This window comes from Geotrypetes seraphini, chromosome 9 (assembly GCF_902459505.1).
Source record: "Geotrypetes seraphini chromosome 9, aGeoSer1.1, whole genome shotgun sequence".
Classification (NCBI taxonomy): Eukaryota; Metazoa; Chordata; class Amphibia; order Gymnophiona; family Dermophiidae; genus Geotrypetes; species Geotrypetes seraphini.
This window is the reverse complement of record NC_047092.1, coordinates 156,676,513-156,701,520: the sequence shown is the minus strand read 5'-3', so window position 1 is coordinate 156,701,520 and position 25,008 is coordinate 156,676,513. Positions and strand designations below refer to the sequence as shown.

The window sequence follows — 25,008 nt, the reverse complement described above, 5'->3', positions numbered from 1 at the left end:
ACAACGCCTTACTCAGAGCAGTATACATCCAGGGGGAGAACAACGTCCTAGCAGACAAACTAAGCCGTCTGCTACAACCGCACGAATGGACTCTCCATTCCAACCCCCTTCACCAAATCTTCACGCAATGGGGGACGCCTCAGATAGACCTCTTTGCGGCTCCCCACAACGCCAAACTGCCTCAGTTTTGCTCCAGGATCTACACTCCTCATCGCCTCGAGGCAGATGCTTTTCTACTGAACTGGGGGAAACGATTTCTATATGCGTTCCCACCATTCCCGCTGATCCAGAAGACCCTGGTCAAGCTGAAACTCGAACGGGCCACCATGATTCTAATAGCCCCTCGGTGGCCCAGACAACCTTGGTTCTCCCTCCTACTTCAACTCAGCAGCAGGGAACCAGTACCACTTCCAGTGTTTCCTTCACTACTTACTCAACATCAAGGATCACTACTTCATCCCAACCTGCAGTCTCTCCACCTGACAGCTTGGTTCCTCTCAACGTAACCCCTCACCAATTCTCACAAGAAGTGAGGGAAGTCTTGGAAGCTTCCAGGAAGCCCGCCACTCGTCAATGCTACTCCCAGAAATGGACCAGATTCTCCTCATGGTGCGTTTCTAAGTCAAAGGAACCCCAGCGAGCTTCCTTATCCTCCGTGCTGGACTATCTCCTGCACCTATCTCAATCTGGGCTCAAGTCCACATCCATACGAGTCCACCTGAGCGCTATTGCGGCGTTCCACCAACCCCTACAAGGGAAACCCCTCTCGGCCCATCCGGTGGTCGCCAGATTTATGAAAGGACTCTTCCATGTTAACCCTCCTCTCAAACCACCCCCAGTGGTTTGGGACCTCAATGTAGTCCTTTCCCACCTCATGAAGCCCCCGTTTGAACCACTCAACAGGGCCCCTCTGAAGTATCTCACCTGGAAAGTTCTTTTCCTTGTAGCCCTTACGTCCGCTCGCAGAGTCAGCAAACTCCAGGCATTGATGGCGGACCCACCTTTCACAGTATTCCACCATGACAAGGTGGTCCTCCGCACTCACCCGAAATTCCTGCCTAAGGTGGTCTCCGAATTTCATCTCAACCAATCCATTGTACTTCCAGTATTCTTCCCTAAGCCTCATTCTCACCACGGAGAATCGGCCCTTCACACTCTAGACTGTAAACGTGCCTTGGCTTTCTACCTGGATCGCACCAAGCCACACAGAACCACTCCCCAACTTTTTGTCTCCTTCGACCCTAACAAGTTGGGAAGACCCGTATCAAAGCGCACCATCTCTAACTGGATGGCGGCTTGTATCTCTTTCTGCTATGCCCAGGCTGGATTATCACTCCCTTGTAAGGTCACAGCCCATAAGGTCAGAGCAATGGCAGCCTCAGTAGCATTCCTCAGATCAACACCAATCGAGGAAATTTGCAAGGCTGCCACCTGGTCCTCGGTTCACACATTCACCTCACATTATTGTCTGGATACCCTCTCCAGACGGGATGGACAGTTTGGCCAAACAGTATTGAAAAATTTATTCTCTTAAGTCGCCAACTCCCCCTCCATCCCACTGAGGTTAGCTTGGAGGTCACCCACTAGTGAGAATACCTGCCTGCTTGTCCTGGGATAAAGCAATGTTACTTACCGTAACAGTTGTTATCCAGGGACAGCAGGCAGCTATTCTCACGTCCCACCCACCTCCCCTGGGTTGGCTTCTCAGGCTAGCTACCTGAACTGAGGAGACACGCCCGGATCTCCGGGTAGGAAGGCACCGGCGCATGCGCGGTGCGGGCATCTAGAAACTTTAAGTTTCTACAAGCAACACGTGCTTGTGAGACGTCCGTACCGGGGCTCTGTCTGATGACATCACCCACTAGTGAGAATAGCTGCCTGCTGTCCCTGGATAACAACTGTTACGGTAAGTAACATTGCTTTCCGTTCATTGTACAAACGGATGAGCGACTTACAATCTAAATAAGCATAAACAGGGGTGGGGTTAAGACACTACATGACAGGCAGGGCAGGGTAAACTACAGTGTTAAAAGAGTAAAGTAGGGATGTGAGGTGGGGGATTGCTGTCTTGCAGGTAACCTCTCAGGTGAGCTATATTTTAATTATAGCGTTCTCAAATAGCCAAGTTTGTGCAAATACTGTTGCCTCATATATATATCTTCCACAATTCTAAACAGTATATCTAGTATTCATATTGTCCTTACTGCAAGATCTTCAGAAGTGCCAGTCGATAGCCAAGTGTTTTCAATGGCTAATGTTCAACTTCATTGGCACTGGCCTCCTCATTAGAGAGTTGCGTGGGGACAGAAATCCCACCCGTCCCCATCAGGATCCTCTCTGTCCCCGCAAGGAATTCCCTCCATCCCCGCCCGTCCCCATAAAAAGCAGCAATTACTTCTGACAGGATCATCAATTCCACAGTTTATTTTGTGTTTTCGCTGCTGTTTTCCTTGTGGAACCTCTTTGGTGGAACCTTTTTTTGTTTTCTGTTCAGGTAATTAACTTATAAACCCCCTCTTTTACTAAGGCTGACGTGTCCATTATATTATATGGACGAACCCTGCTTCCAAAGCCTTCCAACCCCGTGGGAGTCCCGTTGGCTAGAGGGGGGTCCCCATGGGAGTCCCCGTGAGCCAGAGGGGGGTCCCTGTGGGAGTCCTGTGGGTTAGGGGGGTTCCCACGGGACCCCTGTGGGACCCGCGGGATTCCCGCGATCCCCGTTCCCGTGCAGACCTCTACTCCTTATAAGACCTCCATTATTCTATTCTTCTTTATTAATTTTTGTGCTTTTTTTTATGTGCTCTGTGCTCACTGCAAATAAATATATTGTGCTTTAACTTATTTTGATATACTAATAAAGTTTAAAACTTATCTCAGCGTTTGTATTGCTTATATCGGGAATGGACTGTCACTCCACAACATGTTTCGCCCTGAGGCTGTTTCAAGAAAAAGTCCCCCCTTGAAATGCTTTCAAGACCATCCCGAAATGCTGACTTCTACTGATCTTGATTAGGAGAAGTCAGCATATTGGGACGGTTTTGAAAGCATTTCAAGGGGGGGACTTTTTCTGTCCAAGTTAGGGACCATCTATAAATGTCGGGATGGTTTTGAAAGCATTTCAAGGGGGGACTTTTTCTGTCCAAGTTAGGGACCATCTATAAATGTCAAAATGTACAGAGCTGCGTAAGCTTTTCAGCGCTATTTAAGTGATAAGTAGTAGTAGCTTAGTAATTTCCCCGTGTTTGAATATATTCAGGTACATGTGCATAGATGGTTGTATGTCTCTTAAGAACAGGATAATATCTGTCTTACAATCTAATTCTTAAGCCGGGTCTTGTTATGTGTTAAAAGCTGATGTAGTTATTTCCTCACGCTCTCTCTCTATTTGGAATGTGAAGCTGATATCATCTGAATAAATAATCTTCTTTTACCTTGATCATTTCTGAGACTAGTTTATAAGAATTTCGTCCTCATCTTTTCTATGATGTTTTCCTTCTGACTCCCAGCTGCATGAAACACAAAAGTTGGACAGCTTTAGATCAAATGCAGTTTCTTGCCGCTGTCATTACCATCCGTGGAATGATAAATGGTGGATCCTGTGGTCATGTGTTTTCTAACGATCCCTTTAAATAGGGTACAGTGCATCTGATTTTAAAATTAGCCCTTTTCTCTTAAAAACAGCTGTCCCACACCTTTTACAATGTCTAACTTCTGTTCAAGACAAAGACCTAATTTAGAAATAAAGTCTACTGAAACCTGTCTGACTTGCTTTGCTAAAAGTTCCCATAATAACTGGCCCTGCTTTTGGACGGATGGCAGTGGTATTACAGCCAAAACATACACCAGGATTTTTACTGGAAGTTTTGTCTTCCTGCTGGCTATAGACTAGGCTGCATGGTGACGCCAACATGGGCAATACACTATACCTAGCAGCTTTTCTGTAAGTCTGCATCTACCATTTATTCTACACATTTATGTCCCACATTATTTAAAAGGCTAAGCTGGTTACAAATAACATACGTAATATAATAAAATTTTTTTAAAAAAATACAGAGAATCAAATCATGACGACTACAAACCATAAAATCAATTAAATAAAAACAAACATACTTTAAATGCATTCAATCTAAAACAAAATATGAACTACAGTATATAGGATCCTTAATCAGGAAAATATCTTATCAGTGTTGACTGTATAGAAGTCTAAAGGCATATTTTATTTAAATTCCTGTAGAAGTGAATTAGTTCAATTTGTGGCAAACCTCTTACATAGTAAGATTTTAATCTTTGACCTTAGGCCTAGATTCACTAAGGGCATGGATCAGATACGATCTGTAAGGGATCCGATCCGTGTCCGGGGGGGCTGATTCACGAATCGCCGTCATGCAAATTAGGGCGATCGGTCTGCGCATGCGCTGGTCCTCCGTGCCTGGCAGAGCAGGACTCTTCTTTTTTTTATTGCTTTTTTTTCTTCGCAAGCCCATGGTTTAACCCGCTTTAAGTCTGCGGGTTGAAACTACGGGCTTGCACTTTGGGGAAGGGCAGGAGAGTCGGGGCGGCGAGTCGGGGTGGCAGGAGAGATTTGGGGCAGAGAACAGGAGATCGGGGCGGAGAGCAGAGAAGCAGGGCAGAGAGCAGGGTGGGAGAAGGCAGGGCAGTCGCATATTTTTGGATCGGTCAGCCCAGTCGGTGTCACTTTTTTTTTTTTTTTTTAATTGCTGCCTGCCTACATTTGAATGCCGTTCTCCCTCATTTGCATGTGCGGATCGAAGGATGATTGGGACAGAGGTTAGTGAATCGGGTCAGAGGGAAATCGGGTCACAAAGGGATCGCTAAGCGGTCGGAAGTTGATCGGTGGGCTTAGTGAATCTAGCCCTTAGTGTTTTCAGATAATTATGGTTGGATATTAAAATTCAGGAGATTGCACATTAGCACAAGTTCTGGGGCGGGCAGCTAACAGCTCTGTTGGAAAGGCAGTCACAGTGAAAAAAAGTGCTCGTGCTTGTGACACCCCCCATTCCCTAGCCCCTGACTCAAATTTCGCACCTAATGCATGATTACACTATATGGGATTACACTATGACATTAATTTCTTCCCTAGAGCTTTAACAAGCTCATAATTGAAAAAAGTAAAATTTAATTGGGAGATAGGCACCTATCTTAGGCGCAGTTCTACAAAAGATAGGCGCCTGTCGCATGGTGCCTAGTGTTGCCTAACAATAAAATAGGCATGTTTAGGGGTGGAGAGTAACTTGGATGCTGCTAGCCACGACTCTTGAAAGGACTTAGGTGCCTATAATGTAGGCCTTCAAAACCCTGGCCTACATTACAGGCACCTAAGTTTAGAGTTAGGCGCCGCTAAGCGCGATTCTGTAATGGGGCACGTAAAAGCGATTGGCATGCAATAGGCGCCCATTACAGAATCCGGCCCCGAGAGCTTTCGTACTAAAACAAATGAATTGTCTTCCAGCCTAGAGAATGACACGGTGACAAAATTCATCACCGTTCCCGTCCCCGCGGATAACGGCGGGAAATAATCCCATGTCATTTTTTAGTGTCCATTTCAGCCTCAGTCCTTCTACACCAGCATTGTTCAAAGCAAAGCTTGAGGGTCAGTGGTTGTGGCCATTCATACTCTGATTCTTATGTGAGCCAAGGATAATGAAGCCATTGTGACATCACTGATGTGATTGGCTCTTAGGCACTGGTGGAATGAGGCATTATGACATCACAATATCTGCTCTGGATACCAGAGACTGTCATTTTCAACCTCAGTCCTTCTACACCAGCATTCTTCAAAGCAAAGCTTGCGGGTCAGTGGTTGTGGCCATTCATACTCCCATTCTTCCCTCTTTCCTTAAAGAATGACATGAAGATGGTTTCCGACGGGGACGGTGATGAATTTTGTCACCGTGTCATTCTCTATTCCAGCCCTTCAGTTTGAAGGCACAGCCCTATTCTATTGCATCCTTTTTATGATTGAAGGTGATTAGCTGGACTCTCGGGCAGCAGAACAATGAGTGTCTAGGTCACTAGAGGACATGTGCTTATGGCATGGCAAGAAATCCAGGCGAAGGCAGGGAGGACAGGGTATGTGACTTTCTCCAGGTAAACTCAGGCGTGTGCTGAAAATTTTGTCTCTGGTAATTCTGAGCAAAAGATCAGATGGCATGATTAGTGAATCCTACATTTGGGGCCTTCTGTGAAGAGGATGATTATTACTTCTAATCAGCTGTTCAGTGGTTCGACAGTAATGTGTGTAAAGGTTTCAATGGGTGTAGCATATTTATACTGTAGCATTGCAAACTGCAGCGTGTAGTATGTTTTTACCTGCAGTATTTTGACTTTTTTTTTTTTAATTAATTGATATTAATTGCCTCATTCGAGACATTGGGGCATAACTTTGAATTGACAAGGTGTGTCATTTCTTCAAGTTAATCAAATAACTTTGAGGTGGTGCAAGCTGCTGTTTTCATGGCGTTTGTTTTTTTTTATACTGTCTCTAAAAGGGGCTGATATATCTAGCTTCAGTTGATGTGTTTGGCCTCATTAAAGCATTGTAGCAATACAGAAATGACAGGGCGTATGCAGTGTGTACAGCTCGCGTGCACACAGAGGCACATGCCTTATATCTGAGTACCTGAGACCTGATTCTAGATCAGTAAGACGTGCCCTTTATTAAATGATGGGGTGGGGACGTGTCAAACCTGTTTAATTTTGATTGTGTCTTCCCTCTCTGTTTTCTGGCTGGCTGGGAAGGTGTTAGCTCTCTAACAGAGGTACCTTAGGGTTAAGGTGATTAAGGATCATGATGCCATTCCTGTGCAAATTGATTGCACAAAGTTAGCTCAGGAGAAGTTGAATCATGTAGATATCACCAAATGTGAATTTCAGAATAACGTGACTATATCTTGCTGGGTTGTTTTTTTTTTTTAAACTAATTTATGTTCAAGAAAAAACAGCCAAGGGCCAATATACAGTTGGCCCAGTGACCGTCTTAAGTGAAACTCCATTTGTGCAATATATTTCACGTATGTATGTTTTGTTCCCCACCCACAACTAGGGATGGGTGAGTTATAAATAATTAAACGCTGATACTGGGTTTAGTGCAATCTGTCATTCTCCCATATAGGTAGCACTGCTACCCTCAATCTTTAACTTGGTGCCAATGTTTAGAATGCTAACATTTACACATGTGACTGTGGAGGCGTGGCCTAGTGGTTAGAGCTGCTGCTACCTCAGCACCCTGAGGTTGTGGGTTCGATCCCAGCACTGCTCCTTGTGACCCTGGCCAAGGTACTTAACCCTCCTATGCCCCAGGTACCATAGTTAAATTGTGAACCTCTTGGGACAGATTGGGGAAAATGCTTACAGTACCTGATTACTATTCAATGTCACTGATATATCCAATAAAAATAACCGTAACCAATAACTAAGTGTTAGTTGGGCACTGAAGCCTGGATTCTGCAAATGGTGCCGTAATTGGCTGGCGGCTAAAAAAAATGGTGCCAGTTGCATGCCAATCACGATATGGCGCTATTTGCAGAATCACGGCTATTGTGGAAGGTATATTCTGGAAACTTAGGCCTGGGTTTTAAAGGCCTACATTTCTGGCGCCTGCTTTTGACCGAGAATCACATCTGATGGCGCGTAGAGGACATTTCCGGTGTAAACCATGTCTACAGTGTCCTTAGGCGCAATAGTGGCGTTGTTTTTGTAGGCGCCCGGAGGTGCCTTTTTTATGACGATTTAATTGTTTTTAACGATAGTCAATTACCATGTCAATTACGATAGTCAATTACCAGTTAACACCAATAGTCAATTACCAATAGTCAATTGTCAATAGTCAATTACCAGTTAACACCAATTAAATCAATTAAGTTAGCTGGTGATAGGCACTGTTTGTAGAATGTGGCTCTAAATGTTGTGCTATAACTTTTAGCAGGCAACTCGCACAGCATATCAACACAATGGGGTGTGCATGGGGGGAGGGTGCATGGATGTGTCCAACACTTGCAGTACGTTACCTCCCCCGCCCTAGATTATGTATATGGTGACTAAAGTTGCGTGCTCAAATTTGGCCACGTGGCCAAATTGTGCATGCAATTTAATTGATTAAGAAGCCATCGGGTCGAAGTGCAAGCCGGAGATCTAACAACGATCTCCAGCACAGAGAATGGAGAAGGAAAACCCGGGGAAGAAATACCATCATCTTTTAGAAGGTTGGAAAAACCAGCTGTCGTTAAATTAGAAGATATTTGGAGGGCAATAGAGGTAATGGACTCCAACCTTAAAAAAACAGTTGAAGTTTTAAGCAAGGATTGTGGTAGTATCAGTGCTAAAGTGGAACACTTTGGGGAAATCCTAAGGGAATATGGCAAGACTGCTGTATTCAGAAGCTTGAGAGACAGATTTTTCAGGTGAATGATCTTCAAGTAGACTTAGGGCTCTTTTTACTAAGATGCGATAGTGTTTTTAGCGTGCGCTGAAGATTAGCGCGTTCTACCCCTGCACTACGCAGAAAAACTAATGCCAGCTCTATGGAGGTGTTAGCGTCTAACACACGTGGCATTATAGCGCGCGCTAAAACTGCTAGCGCAGCTTAGTAAAAGGAGCCCTTAGTTAAAGAGAGATCTGTCATTCAAAAAAAATTAGAATATATTGAAAATAATCAAAGAAAAAATAATTTTAGAATTTTAAATTTTTCAAGGTCACCAGTAATCTCAGCTATTGAAATGGTCCGTAAATATATGCGTGAAATTTTGCTTCTAAACTAAAACTAAACTAAACCTTAGGTTTGTATACCGCGTCTGCCTGGAAAAGTGAGAGCGCAATATTTGACCTAATTTTTATTTTACTGTAACCCGTTCTGAGCTTCCGGGGAGGATGGGCTATAAAAATGAACAAATAAATAAATAAAATAAAGCTAAGCCAGTTAGCTCTACACTAGAGAATGACACGGTGACAAAATTCATAGAGAATGACACGGTGACAAAATTCATCACCGTTCCCGTCCCCGCGGTTATCCGCGGGGATGGGAATGGTGATGAATTTTGTCACCGTGTCATTCTCTACTCTACACCAACTGAAACTGAGATGTAAGGAGCTGAAATTAACTTAACGACTAAATAATAATAGTTTTCTTTTTTCTTTTATAATGTTAGGGATTAATTTCCCTATTTAATTTGGTGAATCTGTATTCAAATGTGTAAACAATACTCGTTTGATTAATTTAAAAATGATAAATAAATCATTAAAAAAAAGCATTAACGCGCACCGTTATAGAATACACCCGGTCCACGCAGAATTTAGGCACAGGCATTCACACCAGGTTTTAGTTGGCGTAAATGGTCGTGCCTAAATTTTAGTCATGGGCATATAGAGTAACGCTAAACCTGTTTTTATTCTCTGCTGAGTTTTTGGGTGCCATATATAGAATTTAGTCTTAACGTGTGTAAATTATATGCCAAAGTGCCATATCTAGGCACGCATATTTACATATTTTCTAATGACATGGAATAAGTGCGTGCGCATAGATGCCAACTTGAGCTAGTATTCTATAACAATCTATGTGCCCAGATTATAGAACTGACCCGTAAGGTGGTCACTGTGCCAGAATTATCCATGTGGAGGGGCATAATCGAAAGGTTCGTCCAAGTCCGTTTACGTCCATTTTGCAAGTTGTCCAAAGTCAAAAAGAGCTTAAGTCCCATTTTCGAAAGAGACGTCCAACGTCCTTTGACTTTCGAAAATCGTCCAATTATACGTCCTGAAGATCTGATCGTCCAAGCCGCTAAAACGTCGATCTTTAAAGCACATTTTCGTCCAACTGTCCGTCCAAGTCCAAAACGTCTAGAACAAGCCCTGTTGGACGTGGGAGGGTCCTGCAAAGTGATGGACCGAACACCCAGACAGGGCACCTAAATAGTGGGGTACCTTACAGGGCACTGCTGTGAACTTCACAAACATGTCTTCTCCTCACTACAGCTCCCTTATAGGTGACGGTGAGCCCCCCAAACCACCTCCAGAATCCCCTAGACCAGGGGTGTCCAAAGTCCCTCCTCGAGGGCCGAATCCAGTCGGGTTTTCGGGATTTCCCCCAATGAATATGCATGAGATCTATGTGCATGTACTGCTTTCAATCCCTATTTATTGGGGAAATCCCAAAAACCCGACTGGATTCGGCCCTCGAGGAGGGACTTTGGACACCTCTGCCCTAGACCCACTTATCTACCACCCCAATAGCCCTTACGGCTGAAGGAGCCACTTATATGCCAGTTAAAAAGGGTTTGGGGGTGTATAGGGCAGTGCACATGTTTCAATATCAATGCAGTGATTACAGGGGCTTATGGGCATAGGTCTTCCTCTCTATGGGTCCTTAACCCACCCCCAAGACGACTTAAGCTGCCTCTGCTGGACGACTAGGCTTTCCTATGCCAGGCAGCCAGGTGATGATGGTCTGGAGGCTGAATTTTAAAGTTGTGATTAACATTTTTATGGGGCTGGGGGTCTGTTTTATATGTTTTCAGTGCATATCTGGTGAGTTTAGGTGGGTTTTTGTGACTTAGACCATGTTTCAAATGGTCTAAATCACAACGTCCAAGTTCCGTCGATCGTGGGCTGTATCACTTTTGGTTATACATGCTGTACGACTAAGTCTAAGCCAGCCCATGTCCCGCCCGACTCCCGCCCTCGACACGCCTCCCGAAACGTCCGTTTAGCTTTGGACGTTGAGTGGCAATATGAGGGCCTTAGTCGTTTAGAAATACGTCCAAAACCCGGTTTGATTATCAGCACTTGGGACGTTTTTGAGAAATGTTCGTCCAAGTGCCGACTTAGGCCGATTTTTGGACGTTTTTCTCTTTCGATTATGAGCTCCTTAGTGTAGGAGGAGTCACCTAATGGTTAGCGCAATGGGCTGAGAATTGGGGGAATTAGGTTCAGTTCTCACTGCAGCTCCTTGTGACTCAGGGCAAGTCACTTAACCCTCTATTGATCCAGGTACAAAACTAGGGACAATGAAAGTGATTGTATGCAATGTGTGAACCCCTTTGATTGTACCGCAGGAAAATGGTATATCAAGAATTAAATAAATAAAATAGTCATCACCTGTCATGCTGTATTAGTATTTCTCAACCCTGTTCTGGAGGCACACCTAGCCAGTCAGGGTTTCCAATAGAGAATGGCACGGAGACCTAATTTGACCCTGTTCTCACCCCTGTGGTTAACTGTGTTGCCGTTTAAGGAGAGAGGGAAGAATTAGGATATGACTGGGCACAGCCACTGACCCTCAAGCCTTGCATTGAAGAATGCTGGTGTAGAAGGACCGAGGTTGAGATAGACAGTAAAGAATGACACGGGATGGTTTCCTGCGGCTATCCACAGGGACAAATTCTGTTCCCATGTGAATATTGCATGAGACAGATTTGCATGCACCAGAGACCTATTATTTTCAAATCAATCTCATAAATGTTCATTCTGGTAATCTTGAAAGACTAGCCAGGTGTACTTTCGGGACAGGGTTGGGAATCACTGCTCAGTCTCCCTTTCTCTAAATGCTAGGTACTCATGGCCTGGATTGGCCACTATAGGAAATAAGATACTGGTCTTCTTGGACCAGTATAGCGATGCTTATGTTCTTATATTTTTTTCCTAAGCCCCTACATAATTTCTGTTAATTCTTTGCAACTGGGCTTTGATCTGTGCTTTGCTTGCATGGGCTGTCACCACCAGTTTTTAAATTGGAGCAGTTTTACACTTCTGGCACCCTCCTTCAGGCCAAATGCTATAAGTGAAGTCTAGTATAGTGATGAGAAGTACCCTGTATACCTGTGTTCAATTTTAAAAACTATGTGAAAAAGTGCAGAGTGGAAAAATGACACGAGGACAAATTTGACCCCGTCCCATAAGAAACTCAGTTTCTCCGTCCCCCATGAGTTTTGTCACTGTCCCTTTCCCTGCCCCATTCCTGTAAGCTATTTCTTAACTGCACGAGCCTCAAACACTTATGATTTTAAAGTGCTTGAGGCTTCTGCAGATGAGGACGGAGGTTGCAGGAATGGGGCAGAGACGGGAAAAGAACTCACTGGGATGGGATTATGAATTCCCGCGGGGACGGGGGAAAAAATCTGTCCCCATGTCATTCTCTAGCGCAGAGCCCACGGATCCCAAGTCACCATGGATTTTGCACCAGATCTGAAAGGGGATGAATGAGTATAATCCTTCCCTTGGAATTTTGCCCATGATTTTCACATGGTTGGGTTTTTTTCTGGATATGTTTTCCAGTAACAACAATACATGTAGTTTTGAAAATGCCGAACTATGTGCAGTGTAGCCTCCTCTCCTAACGCTGCCCCTGGGAATGCCTCCGTGAAAATACAGAAACTGTAGGTTAGGCAGTTTTCAATAAGACCTTTTGCCTGGCTAAATAACCATCTGCACAGGTAAATTACTTTTTTGAACATTCCCTCCCCCCCAATAGATGCATACTGCCTCTGGTTTGAAGGGATTTTATCTCCACTTTCCATAAAAGCAACATCTCTACTCAGTGAGGTTTCTAGATTCTCATCAACAAATTTAATTCCTTATTTGCTAGCTTGTATTATCAATTTAACCTGCATTAATTTGAGTTAAGCATCTGCTCAATAAAACAGGCCCCATAGAAAATAATGAGCCCTGAATTATTTAATGTGCATTAAATTACATTCATGCAGGGGTTCTCAACCCAGTTTGCAGGAAAAACCAGCTAATTAGGTTTTCAGGATATCCACAATGAGTATGCATAAATTAGATTTGCATTCAGTTGAGGTAATGCATGCAAATTTATCTCACACTTAGTCATTGTGGGTAACCTGAAAACCTGACTGGATAGGTGTGTCCTGAGAACTGACTTGAGAATCACTGGTTTAATGTATGTTAGCATGTGTGCACCTTAATAAATGAGTTTCTTAATTTTTTTAGGTAATAATTATTATTTATTTAAAAATTTATATACCGCATACAACTATGCGGTTTCCATATCACATACATAAAATCCTTTTCCCTACGATTATCACATATAGCATAGACATGTCTAAACAACATCATTAATCGTCCCTGTTATAAACAGGGATAGAGCAGAGTGCAAATTCAATCAATTCAGAAATACAAGCAAGAAATAAAACATAGGAAATATTGGACTAACTCAATGCATTTTATGATGAGGTCCCTGCTTCTTCCGATCAGAAATAAGCAAATGCTGACAAATATCAGTATATATAAGGAAAACCTGAAAGCATTTCAGGGATAGGAAGAGGGAGGGGTTGGTGGGTGGGTAGGAGACAGAAAGGTTAAATGTCTTTTTAGTGGGAAAGGAAGCCAAGATCTTTGTTAAGTCAAAATATTTAATCATTTTGATTTTCAAAGGTTTCACGTTCTTGGATTGTCTTAACGATCCCTTTTGGTATTCTTACCATAAAATCATTGGTTCAGTGGCCAGCTTTTCCAAAGTGTTGTCCGACAAAGGTGACATCCTGGTTGGTATTGCAATTCTTAACGTGATATCTATATAGGTCAATTCTGGTCTTTAGCATTTGGCTTGTTTCACCGATGCAACCTGCCTCTTTGCACTTTTTGCCCTGAATGATGTCTACCACATTAGAAGATGAACATGTGAAGGATCCCTTTATGCGGCGTGCTTTTCCCAAATGAGTGACCCTGGAACCCTTTGAGATGTGCTCGCACAGTTTACAGTTAGCCACACCACAAGGACGAGTGCCATTCTCTTCTTCAGGGGTTTGTGTAAGGAGCTAGCTTTTTACCAGTTTTCGTTAAATGTACTGATATTTGTCAACATTTGCTTATTTCTGATCTGAAGAAGAAGGGTTACCTTCAAAAGCTCATCATAGCTAAGAAGAGAATCAAGTTGGGCAGACTGGATGGATCATTTGGGTCTTTAACTGCCGTCATCTACTATGTTACTATGTTATGTTACTATAAAATGCATTGAGTTAGTTCAATAAAAAAAAGGTAATAATTTATTTACTTTGGTTTTTGTTTTATTTCATTATATTACTCTTGAAAGTGGGCTAATAAGGCCACCACACCATTTCACTTAATTTTTTTAACAAGGTAACCTACTTGTAGGTGATGCAGGCTTATACTCTTGGGAAAAATCTTGGTATGCCTACGCCATGTGTAAAATATTTGAATCCTATTAGTTCCTAGAAGCCCAGCGTTGCACGATATTATAGGAATATCATAGCATATCCACCTTATTTCATTGATACCTCAGACTTGTCTATCATAACCTTCTGAATGGTGCTTCATGTTGGCTGAACTAGAAGGCAAATAAAACCACCAAATTATTAAACTTGTAAACTTAGCAGAGCTGTTGGTAAATTTTGAAATGGAATCTCCCTGCCGGTACATTGTTAGCAATGGGGTATAGAAGATGGATATCAAGAGCCTCTTTTTTGATATTTGGGCTGTAAATTGTACAGTTGCTTGAATGGTTAAAATAAAAGTAGCAGGTACCACAGAGTCCCCCGGGGTGATATCTGAGTTTTCCAGTACATATATTCCGGAAAGGCATTTAAGATCTGGCGTTAAATGATCATAATAATTACAAGTCAAAGATCTTGATGCTTTTTTGGAGTGTGTTTCTGTCTCTCTCTATGCTTATTTTTATCTCTATTTTGTTTACTTTAATTATTATTTTAAATTCTATCTTTCAATTATTTATTCATTACTTGTTGGAATATTTCATTTCTATCTCTATCTCTACCTCTGTCTTTTTATTTTATTTTTCATACTGTTTCTTCAGGTACTTTAGTTAGATTGTGAGCCTTTGGGACAGTTAGGGAATTTCCAAGTACCTATCTTATTTATTTAGTTTTTATATATTGTATCTTTAATGCATCATTTTTGTAAACTGCTTAGAAACCTCACGGTTATTAGCGGTATATAAGAATTAAATTAAATTAAGAATTAAATTAACTTAAATTAAAATTAAAAATATAAAACGGGAGAAGCACGTTTTCCAGATGGAACCCTTAATTCCTCGTTGTATCTCCGATCTTTTTTTTTTTTTTTTTTCAGTTCAAAACGTTTTATTTATGTAATATGCATAAAAACAAAATGTAAATACAATAAACAAGTTGTACACAGAGAGAAAAGTAATACGCTATGCATACAGCAGGGGAACAAACAATATCTATTCAAAGTATAGACGCAATAATCTGCTTACAGTTTGGAAGAGTAAATCAATGGCTGAACAGTTGTCATTATAGGAAAAGAATGAGAAAGACACACCTATACCAAAGATCAAGTATCTGATATACGTTGCAGTGAGATAATAACAGTGACCAGATTTTCCGATTATGAGTGAGAGGTCCAGCTGCTTTGTGCTTGTAGTTTAGTAATTAATCGGTTTTCTTCCTCTTGTTTTGCAGTCATATTGAAAAGATCACCACATGGCAAGACCCTCGAAAGACGATGGCTCAGCCCATGCCTCATATGAACCATCACCCTGTCGCCACTTCTACCCCTATGACACAGAGGTCGATGGCACTCTCCCAGCCCAACCTCCAGGGTAAGCAAGCTCCAGAGGTGTCTCTTATGAGAGAGCCATTTTACATGATCTGCGTTTGAATGAAAAAGAGTTACACACGTGTTCTTAAGTCTCAGAAGCGCTTGAAGCTGTCCTGTCCCAACCTCTTGTTTTGGCTTGTGCTAGGTTTCATGTACTAAACACAAGATGGGAAGTACAGTGGTGCCTCGCATAACGGACGCCTCGTACAGCGAACGCTGCGCATAACGAACTTTTTGTCTTGCTCCCTATAACGAACTTCGTTTCACACAACGAAGTCGCCCGAGGGGCCCGGGGGGGGGGGGGGCGGAACTACTCTCGCCGCTTTCTAATGTGAGCCGGGAACAGCAGCACCCTCCTGTCTGAATGCAGTGTTCCATCATCTCCCTCCACCTTACCTTAAAAACCGAGTTTTCCGGCTTTCTTTTTCGGCCAGCCACACACTTTCAAAGAGCAGCACATGCGCGCATGCTCTGTTGTTCAATCTTCTCCTCTGACGCAACCGGAAACCGGAAGTTGCAGGAGAGAGAACACTGATCAACTCCAGCAGCTGCGCGTGCACAGCTTTTTGAGATCGTGCGGCTGGGTGAGGGAGAAGGCTGGCAGGCTCTGCATGTGAGGTGAGGTGGAGGGAGGGAAATGTAGGGCTGCAGAACGAATTATTTTGTTTTACAGGTATTCTTATGGGACAACAGGGCTGCAGAACGAATTATTTTGTTTTACAGGTATTCTTATGGGAAAACGCGTTTCACACAACGAACGTTTCACATAACAAACTTGCTCCTGGAACGGATTAAGTTCGTTGTGTGAGGCACCACTGTACTAATTTCTGGAAGTGTGCTTTTATAGAGCAGTAAAGAGCTTGGGATATTCACATGACATATGTCATATTTTGTCTCCTTTGCCTCTTCCCATCTGCTTGGAGTCAGCTCAGCGGGGATATGATTAAGGTTTACAAAATCCTGAGCAACCGTAAAACGGGTAAAAGTGAATCGACTTTTCACTCTCAAAAATACATGAAACTACATGGAAATAACTTTTAAAATCAATAAGGAGGAAATATTTTTCCATTCAAGCACAAAGAATAGTTAAGCTGTGGAACCCATTGTCAGGGGGGTATGGTAACAGCGGTTAGCGTAGCTGGGTTTAAAAAGGGTTTGGATACGTTCCTGAAGATTGCCCTGGGATTGGTAGCAAGGAATGTTGCTACTATTTGGATTTATGTCAGGTACTTGTGAACTGGATTGGCTACTGTTGGAAACAGGGTAGTGGGCTAGATGGACCATTGGTCTGACCCAGTATGACTGTTCTTCTTATGGAGCCATCTTCTGGCAAAGTGAATGAATCCAAGGAATCATTACAGTCCCCTAAGTCTTTCCTTTTTGGGTGGCTTCTGTCCCATTCTGCAGCAAATAGTTTGCATTTGAGAGTTTGCAGAGCTCATGTTTACGTGAACCAGAGAATGTGGTGAGAGGTTCATAGACAACGGCGCGAAAGACAAAGGCGCGCCCGGACAATTGAGCGCAGCGCGGAGGCGGGTGCTGCTCAAAATTACTGTTTTTAGGGGCTCCGACGGGGAGTTTTGTTGGGGAACCCCCCCACTTTACTTAATAGACATCGCGCCGGCGTTATGGGGGGTTTGGGGGGGTTGTAACCTTCCACATTTTACTGTAAACTTAACTTTTTCCCTAAAAACAGGGAAAAAGTGAAGTTTTCAGTAAAATGTGGGGGGTTACAACACCCAAACCCCCCACAACGCCCCCACAACGCGGCGCAATGTCTATTAAGTAAAGTGGGGGGGGGTTCCCCCACACACGCCCCCCATCGGAGCCCTAAAAACAGTAATTTTGAGCGGCGCGCACCTCCACACTGTGCTCAATTGTCTGGGCGTGCCTTTGTCCCGGCGCGCTTTTGACCTGACACCGTGGTGAGAATATCTTACCACTGGGAATCAGGAGTGGAGAAATGGGGATTTATCAGAGTTTTGAGCCAGTATGCTGCCAGGATTTTCTTCATTGAAAACCTTGGGAACCAGATGTTCAAAGGCATGTATACCCCCAAATTGTATAAAGGGCACTCAAAGTTTGGGCATGCAGTTATAGACTAGGATCAGCATGAGCATAATCTAATTGGCTTAATTGGCAGTTACTTGGTAATTGGCCTTAAGTGCTAATTAGTAGCTGCACATATAGCTGATCTACATTGTCCCCTCTAAGCCAGGGGTGTCAAAGTCCCTCCTCGAGGGCCGCAATCCGGTCGGGGTTTCAGGATTTCCCCAGTGAATATGCATGAGATCTATTTGCATGCACTGCTTTCATGGTATGCTAATAGATCTCATGCATATTCATTGGGGAAATCCTGAAAACCCGACTGGATTGCAGCCCTCGAGGAGGGACTTTGACACCCCTGCTCTAAACTGAGTGGGAGCCCTCCACATACAGCAGGGGTCTCAAAGTCCCTCCTTGAGGGCCGCAATCCAGTCGGGTTTTCAGGATTTCCCCAATGAATATGCATGAGATCTATGTGCATGCACTGTTTTCAATGCACATTCATTGAGGAAATCCTGAAAACCTGACTGGATTGCGGCCCTCAAGGAGGGACTTTGAGATCCCTGACCTACAGTAATGGGTACTATTTCAGATTTTCAGTAGTGAGGGCTAGGCAAGCTCTGCATGTCTCCAGAGAACCTGACTGTCTCTCTAGAGCAGTGTCCAGCAAACGTTTTCGAGCTACGGCACACTAAAGGTAGTAGCCGTGGCTCGAGGCACCTGGAAGTGTACGGATATCGCCGTGATGACATCACACACATCCACGTGTGTGTGAAGGCCCTCCAGGCAGGCCCTGAGATGCCAGTGGGGGGTGCCAGAAGGGAAGAGGGCCAGAGAGAAGGATAGATCTCTCCTGCCCTGCACCGCTGCGATTTGAGGAGCAGCGAGTCCAGTGAGTGGGGGGGGGGGGGGGAGGGAGATGATTTTTTAAAATTGTATAGGCCGCCCCAGTTTTAGGCTGCCCCAGTTACTGGTAGATGAGCCGTGGCTAATACAATGGGGCGGCTTATCTACCAGTTTTAAAAACATGTATAGGCATTTTTTGCGGCCTATACACTGGGGCGGCATATATGCGGGGAAATACGGTAACCACTTGGTCAAGGTTACCCCATCCTTGATTGATTAATTTACAAGAACCCATATTTATGTTCGTTTATATGCCCCTCCCCTCTTCCCATCCCATGTCCTTGCCTTAAGCTTTGTAATAATCTAAGCAGCTACCAAACCTTTTTAAGCTGTGGCCCAAACATAGAGTTTTCTAGGTCACCTGTGGGCTTGCCAGATACTACCCAGCCACCACTAACCTACCAGCATTAGCCTATTTAGTTATTAGTTATGCAAAGCAATATGACACTTAAGGCCTGATTATTCACCGCTGGCGTTATATACCAAGAAAGTCGGCGCTGGACCATGTTTGGGCTCTGGTATTGAATTTCTGGCTATACAGAGCTCATGAAAACGTAGCCAACCTACGAAGACTGCATGAACTCCCCCTCTTTTACGAACGCATAGCGTGGGTTTTAGCGCCGGCAGCGACGGTAACTGCACCGACGCTCATAGGAATTCTATGAGCGTCGGAGCAGTTACCGCCGCTGCCGGCGCTAAAACCCACGCTATGCGTTCATAAAAGAGGGGGGAAAGATAGGACTGTATTTTAGACGGTCCTATTTATGCAGTTATCATAGCTGTTAAGTGCTGAAGATCTTAAACTGGCTAAATGCCATCTCTGCCTCCAGAATGCTTACAAAATAACCAGTTTTGGCTCACGCACTAACTGGGCTTTTTCAATGGCCTATTATCCCCAGACAGGCGATTTAAATGGCCAGGAGCCTTTCCTGGCCATTTAAATTGTTTTGAATATTGGGCCCTTAGATTTTTCTCGATGTAAACCCCAGGCACAGTTTCTGCAAAAGCTTGCTTTTTTGAGTGGAGGAGTATCCTAGTGGCCAGAGGAGGCAACCAGGGAATCCTGGCTGGCAACCGGGGAAATCCTGGTTCAAATCCCACTGCTGCTCTGTGTGATCTTGGGCAAGAAGTGACATAGTGGTTAGAGCTACAGCTTCAGCACCCTGAGGGGTGTGGGTTCAAGCCCAGAGCTGCTCCATATGATGCTGGGCATGTCACTTAATCCTCCATTGCCCCCAGGTGCACTAGGTAGATTTTGAGCCTGTCGGGACAGATAGGGAAAAAATGCTTGAGTACCTGAATTTAAAACTGTCTAGACAACCTCCATTGATGGGCGGTATATTAATAATTAATAAACGTGGAAACGTGGCTTGTCTGAGGTACAAACTTAGGTCCTGTTCCTGTGAACTGCTGCTGGAAAAGGCGTGAGCTAAATCCCCCCCCATCTTTGGCATCCCTGCGGTTCTTTCCATCTCTTCCCATCCCTTTGGAACCACGTCTTGCAAACTTTCCGGCCGGCGGCACGCTGGTACCCGGAAGTGCGCGGATGTCAACGCAACGACGTCACATGTGCGGGCGGAGGCCCGACATACCGCGACCCGCTTCGGGGGAGGGATCTAGGAGGTGCGGGGAGGAGGAGGAGAGACGCCAGCCAGGAGGGGGAGTCATCTGCGCCGGCCGACTTCCTACAGGATGTGCCTCTCGCCACGTGGATGCCTCTCCTCCTTGCCAGTGTGTCACGGCACACCTGAAATCGCAGGAGGCACGCTGGTGTGCCGTGGCACACAATTTGAGATACACTGCTTTAGAAGTTTCTTTACATGGGTTTTATTAGGATTTTCAAGTTTTATTAGGATTTTATATACCGCCTATCAAGGTTATCTAAGCGGTTTTACAATCAGGTACTCAAGCATTTTCCCTATCTGTCCCAGTGGGCTCACAATCTATCTAACGTACCTGGGGCTAAGGAGGATTAAGTGACTTGCCCAGGATCACAAGGAGCAGCGTGGGGTTTGAACCCACAACCCCAGGGTGCTGAGGCTGTAGATCCAACCACTGCGCCACACACTCCACACATGGCATTGTTTTTCTCGAGAGCGTTTTTCTGGTAAACTGATTGTTAGGAGATACTTTTGTGGTAGTACTCTCTCTGAATCCACCAAGCCAAGCTGAGGTCTGACATTTAGCTAAGCATATTATGCGGGAATGATTCTCTTCCATCAGTAATCTGGCCTCTTGTGCCCACATCCTCCCGGATATAACAGGAAAAATGAAATCTGGAGAGCAAATTAAACCACCCTTTGGACAGCAGTCAGTGCAGAACCTTTAAACTCAGAATATATTTTTAAAAGCTGGTGCCTGTCTGTTGTCTTAACGTTGTTTTTGTGAATGCTTTTGGAATTGGGGGGAAGGGGAGGAGGGATGAAAGAGATTTGTTTGAAGCTATGCCATCTCGAGGCACAGATTTAAGTATTTCAGGTCTGAGGCCTGGTCTGTACAACAAATTAAAAACACGTGTGCTCCTTGCTTCGTTTTGCGATGACATGGAAAGTTTTGTGTGTGTTTTGTGCCACTAAGCTGCTTTGGCTTTTACTCGGCCCTCAGCTGTGTTTTTTTGGGAAAGATTTAAAAGTGCTCGTAAACATTTTATTAAAAGAAAGTAAATGCGATGAAGGAGCACCAAATCCTAGCAGGGCTTGAAGCAACCAGAAATCTCTGACGTGAATGCATGCTGCAGACCACAAGAGTCACAGTTGGAGAGGTCAAAATGTTGCTTTTTTTCGTTGTGATTAATGCAGTGAGCTGTTGAGGCTGCACAGATTCCCCCTCTAAATTTGCCAAGTTCCCAGTTTATCCAGTTGCAAAGGAGCTTTATTACATTAAGAGCAAATATAAGAGCTATGGTCTACTGGCCCTGACGAAGTGGAGTAAAACACTGGCCACTGTTGGCTTTGGGCTGTGGTTATGTTGAGTGGGGAATGACCTTTTTGCGTAAGAAGAAAAAGCATGCCGTCAGCGAAGTGTTTTTTTTCTAGTCAAAAAAATTGCATAAAAGAGAGAAAATTTAACACTTCAAAAGATATGGAAAGATTTTTATGCTGATGCTGAAAGTTTTTTCTAGCTCTTGAAGCGTTTTTAGCCTAGAGTAGAGAATGACATGTGGACAAATTTTTCCCCGTCCCCGCAAGTTTTGTCGCTGTCGTTGCCCGTTCCTGTAACCGCACAAGCCTCGAACACTTATGATTTTAAAGTGTTTGCGTCTTGTGCAGATGAGGACGGAGCTTAGGCATTGGTGGAATGAGGCATTATGACATCACAATCTGAGCTCTAGAATGTTGCTACTTATGATTTTAAAGTGTTTGAGGCTTGTGCAGATGAGGACAGAGCTTGCAGAAACGAACTCACTGGGATGGAGTGGGAAAATGAGTTCCTGTGGGAACGGGGAAAAATTTGTCCCTATGTCATTCTCTAGCCTGGAGCTGTTTGAGGCTTTTTCCTTCCATTTTTGGGATAGTTGGAGGGTTTTTTTTGCTCATTCGCATAGAGTACCATATACCATAGTGTTGTAGTGCCTTCAATTTGCCAGGCTTGCTTTGTTGCTAGATGTGCTCTTTATCAATTGTGGAGTCTTGTCTTCGGAATATATTGCCCCCCTGAGATAAGACTGAAAATGGATTATCTGGTCTTTCAAAGAAGATAAAAGAGCTGCCTTTATCAATTAGCCAACCTTGAATGATACCTGGAGGTGTTTTTGTTTGTTTGGATATTTGTGTGATTTAATTGATTTTAGTGGTTAATTAGAAACTTTTATGTTTTTTTGTTTGTTTTTATTTATTTTCTATGTTATAATCTGCTGGGCTAATAGTTTTAAAATAATGGTGTATGTTTATTGTAGTCTGCACTGACCAAATCTGTTTTCAAATTTGTGAACTATAGACCCTGTTCGTGTTAACTAAGTACGACTGCTTGAGATTGTACTGGGAGGTTTTTCCCTCTACTCCTGTGCTTTTTGTGGTTGGCTTGTTCAGACTAGTTACCTGCTCTGTGAAAGGGTTACTAGTGGAGGCAGATTGGTTGTGTTCATAAGAACATACGAATAGCCTTACTGGGTCTGACCAATGGTCCATCAAGCCCAGTAGCCTGTTTTCATGGTGGCCAATCCAGGTCACTTGGACCTGGCCAAAACCCAAAGAGTAGCAAGATTCCATGATACCAATCCAGGGCAAGCAGAGGCTTCCCCCATGTCTTTCTCAATAACAGACTATGGACTTTCCCTCAAGGAATTTGTCCAAACCTTTCTTAAAACCAGCTACGCTATCCGCTTTTACCACAACCTCTGTCAATGCGTTCTAGAATCTCTCTTCAGAATTGTCCACCTCAACCTATCTTAACTTTGTTAGAGAAAGATGATTCCGTTTCCATATTAGGTTCAGACTCAACTTCTCCACAACTATCTGAGCTGGACCCAAAAAGATCCTCAATGGGAAAACAATTTGTTTCTGTAACTCCTGTTTCAATGCTTCAAGACGTCTGGACTGTAGTGAATAACAATTGAAAACTCTTTACAAGGCACAGTAGTAAAGCTTTGTCAATTTTCGTCTGAAATAACAAGTAAGGTGGCTGAGCAAGAAACTCAATTGGCTGTAATGGAAAAGAAAATTGATAAAGTAGAAGCATCCGTTTCTGTAATGCAATCTTGTGCTGCATCTAGAAAATGACACAGGGAAAAAATTTGTCCCCTTCCCTGTGACCACCATCCCTGTCTCCGCCCCGTCTCCATGACTATTGTCTACTCCCTCCTTCCTAGTGTGAGGGAACATGCGCGATCATGGATCGTGCGGTCCAGAAGCCCCCTCCCGCCCGATCGCCGCATCCTGCCATCTCCCTCCCTCCACCTCACCTTAGGTGTCTGCCAAGTCCGACTTGAATTCTTCTGCCAGCCGCATGCTTTCGATACGCCACGCGCGCGGCTGCTTGAGCTGTTGAATCTTCTCCTCTGACCCTGTTGCGACAGGAGAAGCGGCCTCTTGTCATTGCTGTCAGGGCTTCTGCGTTTTTAAAATGGGACAGATGTTCTGCGCGACTTAAAATGCGCACCATCTGTCCCATTAAAAAAAGCTGACAATCGTTTTGGATTACTGAGGTTACTTGTTGAAATCATAAACCTCATGGCAGTTTCGACCAACCTGGTTTCAGGGCTATACAAAGCCCTTTCTTCAGGAACTGACACCGACCGCACAGCATCAAAGGCAGCCGCGACATTTGAAACAACTGCCTGAAACCAAAAGGAGGCAAAAGGAGGGGCTGAACTGCTTGAACTTATTATAAGATCCAGCTAAGTGTCCATTAATTCTGTACATATTGCACGGAGGAGGCCTGGAATTTTTCAGAACTTCACATTTTGAAAATTTGTTGTTACTCAGTGACTAAATTGCTCTCATTATGATTGTGAACACTTAAATTTAAATTCTTTAGTGCACTTATTTTCACTATTCAGCACACTGGGCGTATCCTATGATGGTGTGTGGCTTGTTTTTTGAGCGTTCTAACAAGCATTGGAACAGTGAGTTTTCATCATCCCTTATGCTTATTGTTTCACACTGAGGATACATTATATTGCATTAGTGATTTCTATTCCGCCATTACCTTGCAGTTCAAGGCGGATTACATAAGAATTGTTATGATATTAAGAAGTACATAAGAAATAGTCTGAACATTTTCTAATATGCTAAGGAGTAGATAGTATTGCAAGTGAAGTTTGGGACATGTCTGGTTGTATTATATTGGTTTTATGTATTTTTTGAAGAGTAGAGTTTTTGTTTCTTTTTTGAAGGTTAGGTAGTCTTGTGGTCGAAATCAGCAGATTGTCTGTCCAGTTTCACTGTTCTGGTGGCCATTAGGTTGGCATACAGTTTTCTTCGTTTGATAGTTTTGGTTGGTAGGTGTGTGAATATTGTGTGGCTTCTCCTGTGTCTGGTTGAGGTGGATTGAATTAGTCGATTGTTCCTTCCCTATCATTATTATTCTTATTGTTTATTGATTGTGGAGTGAATGGGAGCAATTTAGCTTATACTGTAATGTGAAGTGTCTGATTGGTCCATTTGGCACTGCTGCTTTGTTCAGAGTCTCTCTGAATACATGGCTTGTACGATGGCAGGCAATATGAATTCTCTTGGTCACATATGGCAGGTACAATAAGGTGGTGTCAAGATTTGAAATTTTTAAAGAAATTTTTTAAAAACTTATTTTATTTGTTTGAGTATATTTGTAGCTGTGCTATATTTTTATATTCAGCTGTTAGGTTTGTAGATCTGTGAAAGCTGCTGTGTCTTGTTATAATGACTTAAATTGTGTATGTGATTATTGTAATTCGCTTAGGTTCTAAGCAGAATAGAAATTTTTAAAATAAATTATACATGCCTCATATACCCTTTGGGAAGCACATGAATCTAGTCAACTTTTCAAGGGAGTAGATAGAGCCTCTTT

The 25,008-nt window shown here is 43.5% G+C and overlaps 1 protein-coding gene across 2 annotated transcripts in view; it reads left to right on the top strand.

Moving 5' to 3' along the window:
* WWTR1 (WW domain containing transcription regulator 1) overlaps positions 1-25,008 on the top strand; it is a 194,413-nt gene that overhangs the window by 97,070 nt on the left and 72,335 nt on the right. For both annotated transcript variants that reach the window (XM_033958447.1, XM_033958448.1), the window contains exon 2: positions 15,432-15,571. In XM_033958447.1, coding sequence (XP_033814338.1) covers positions 15,432-15,571 — 140 coding nt within the window. The remainder of the gene's footprint in view (positions 1-15,431; positions 15,572-25,008) is intronic.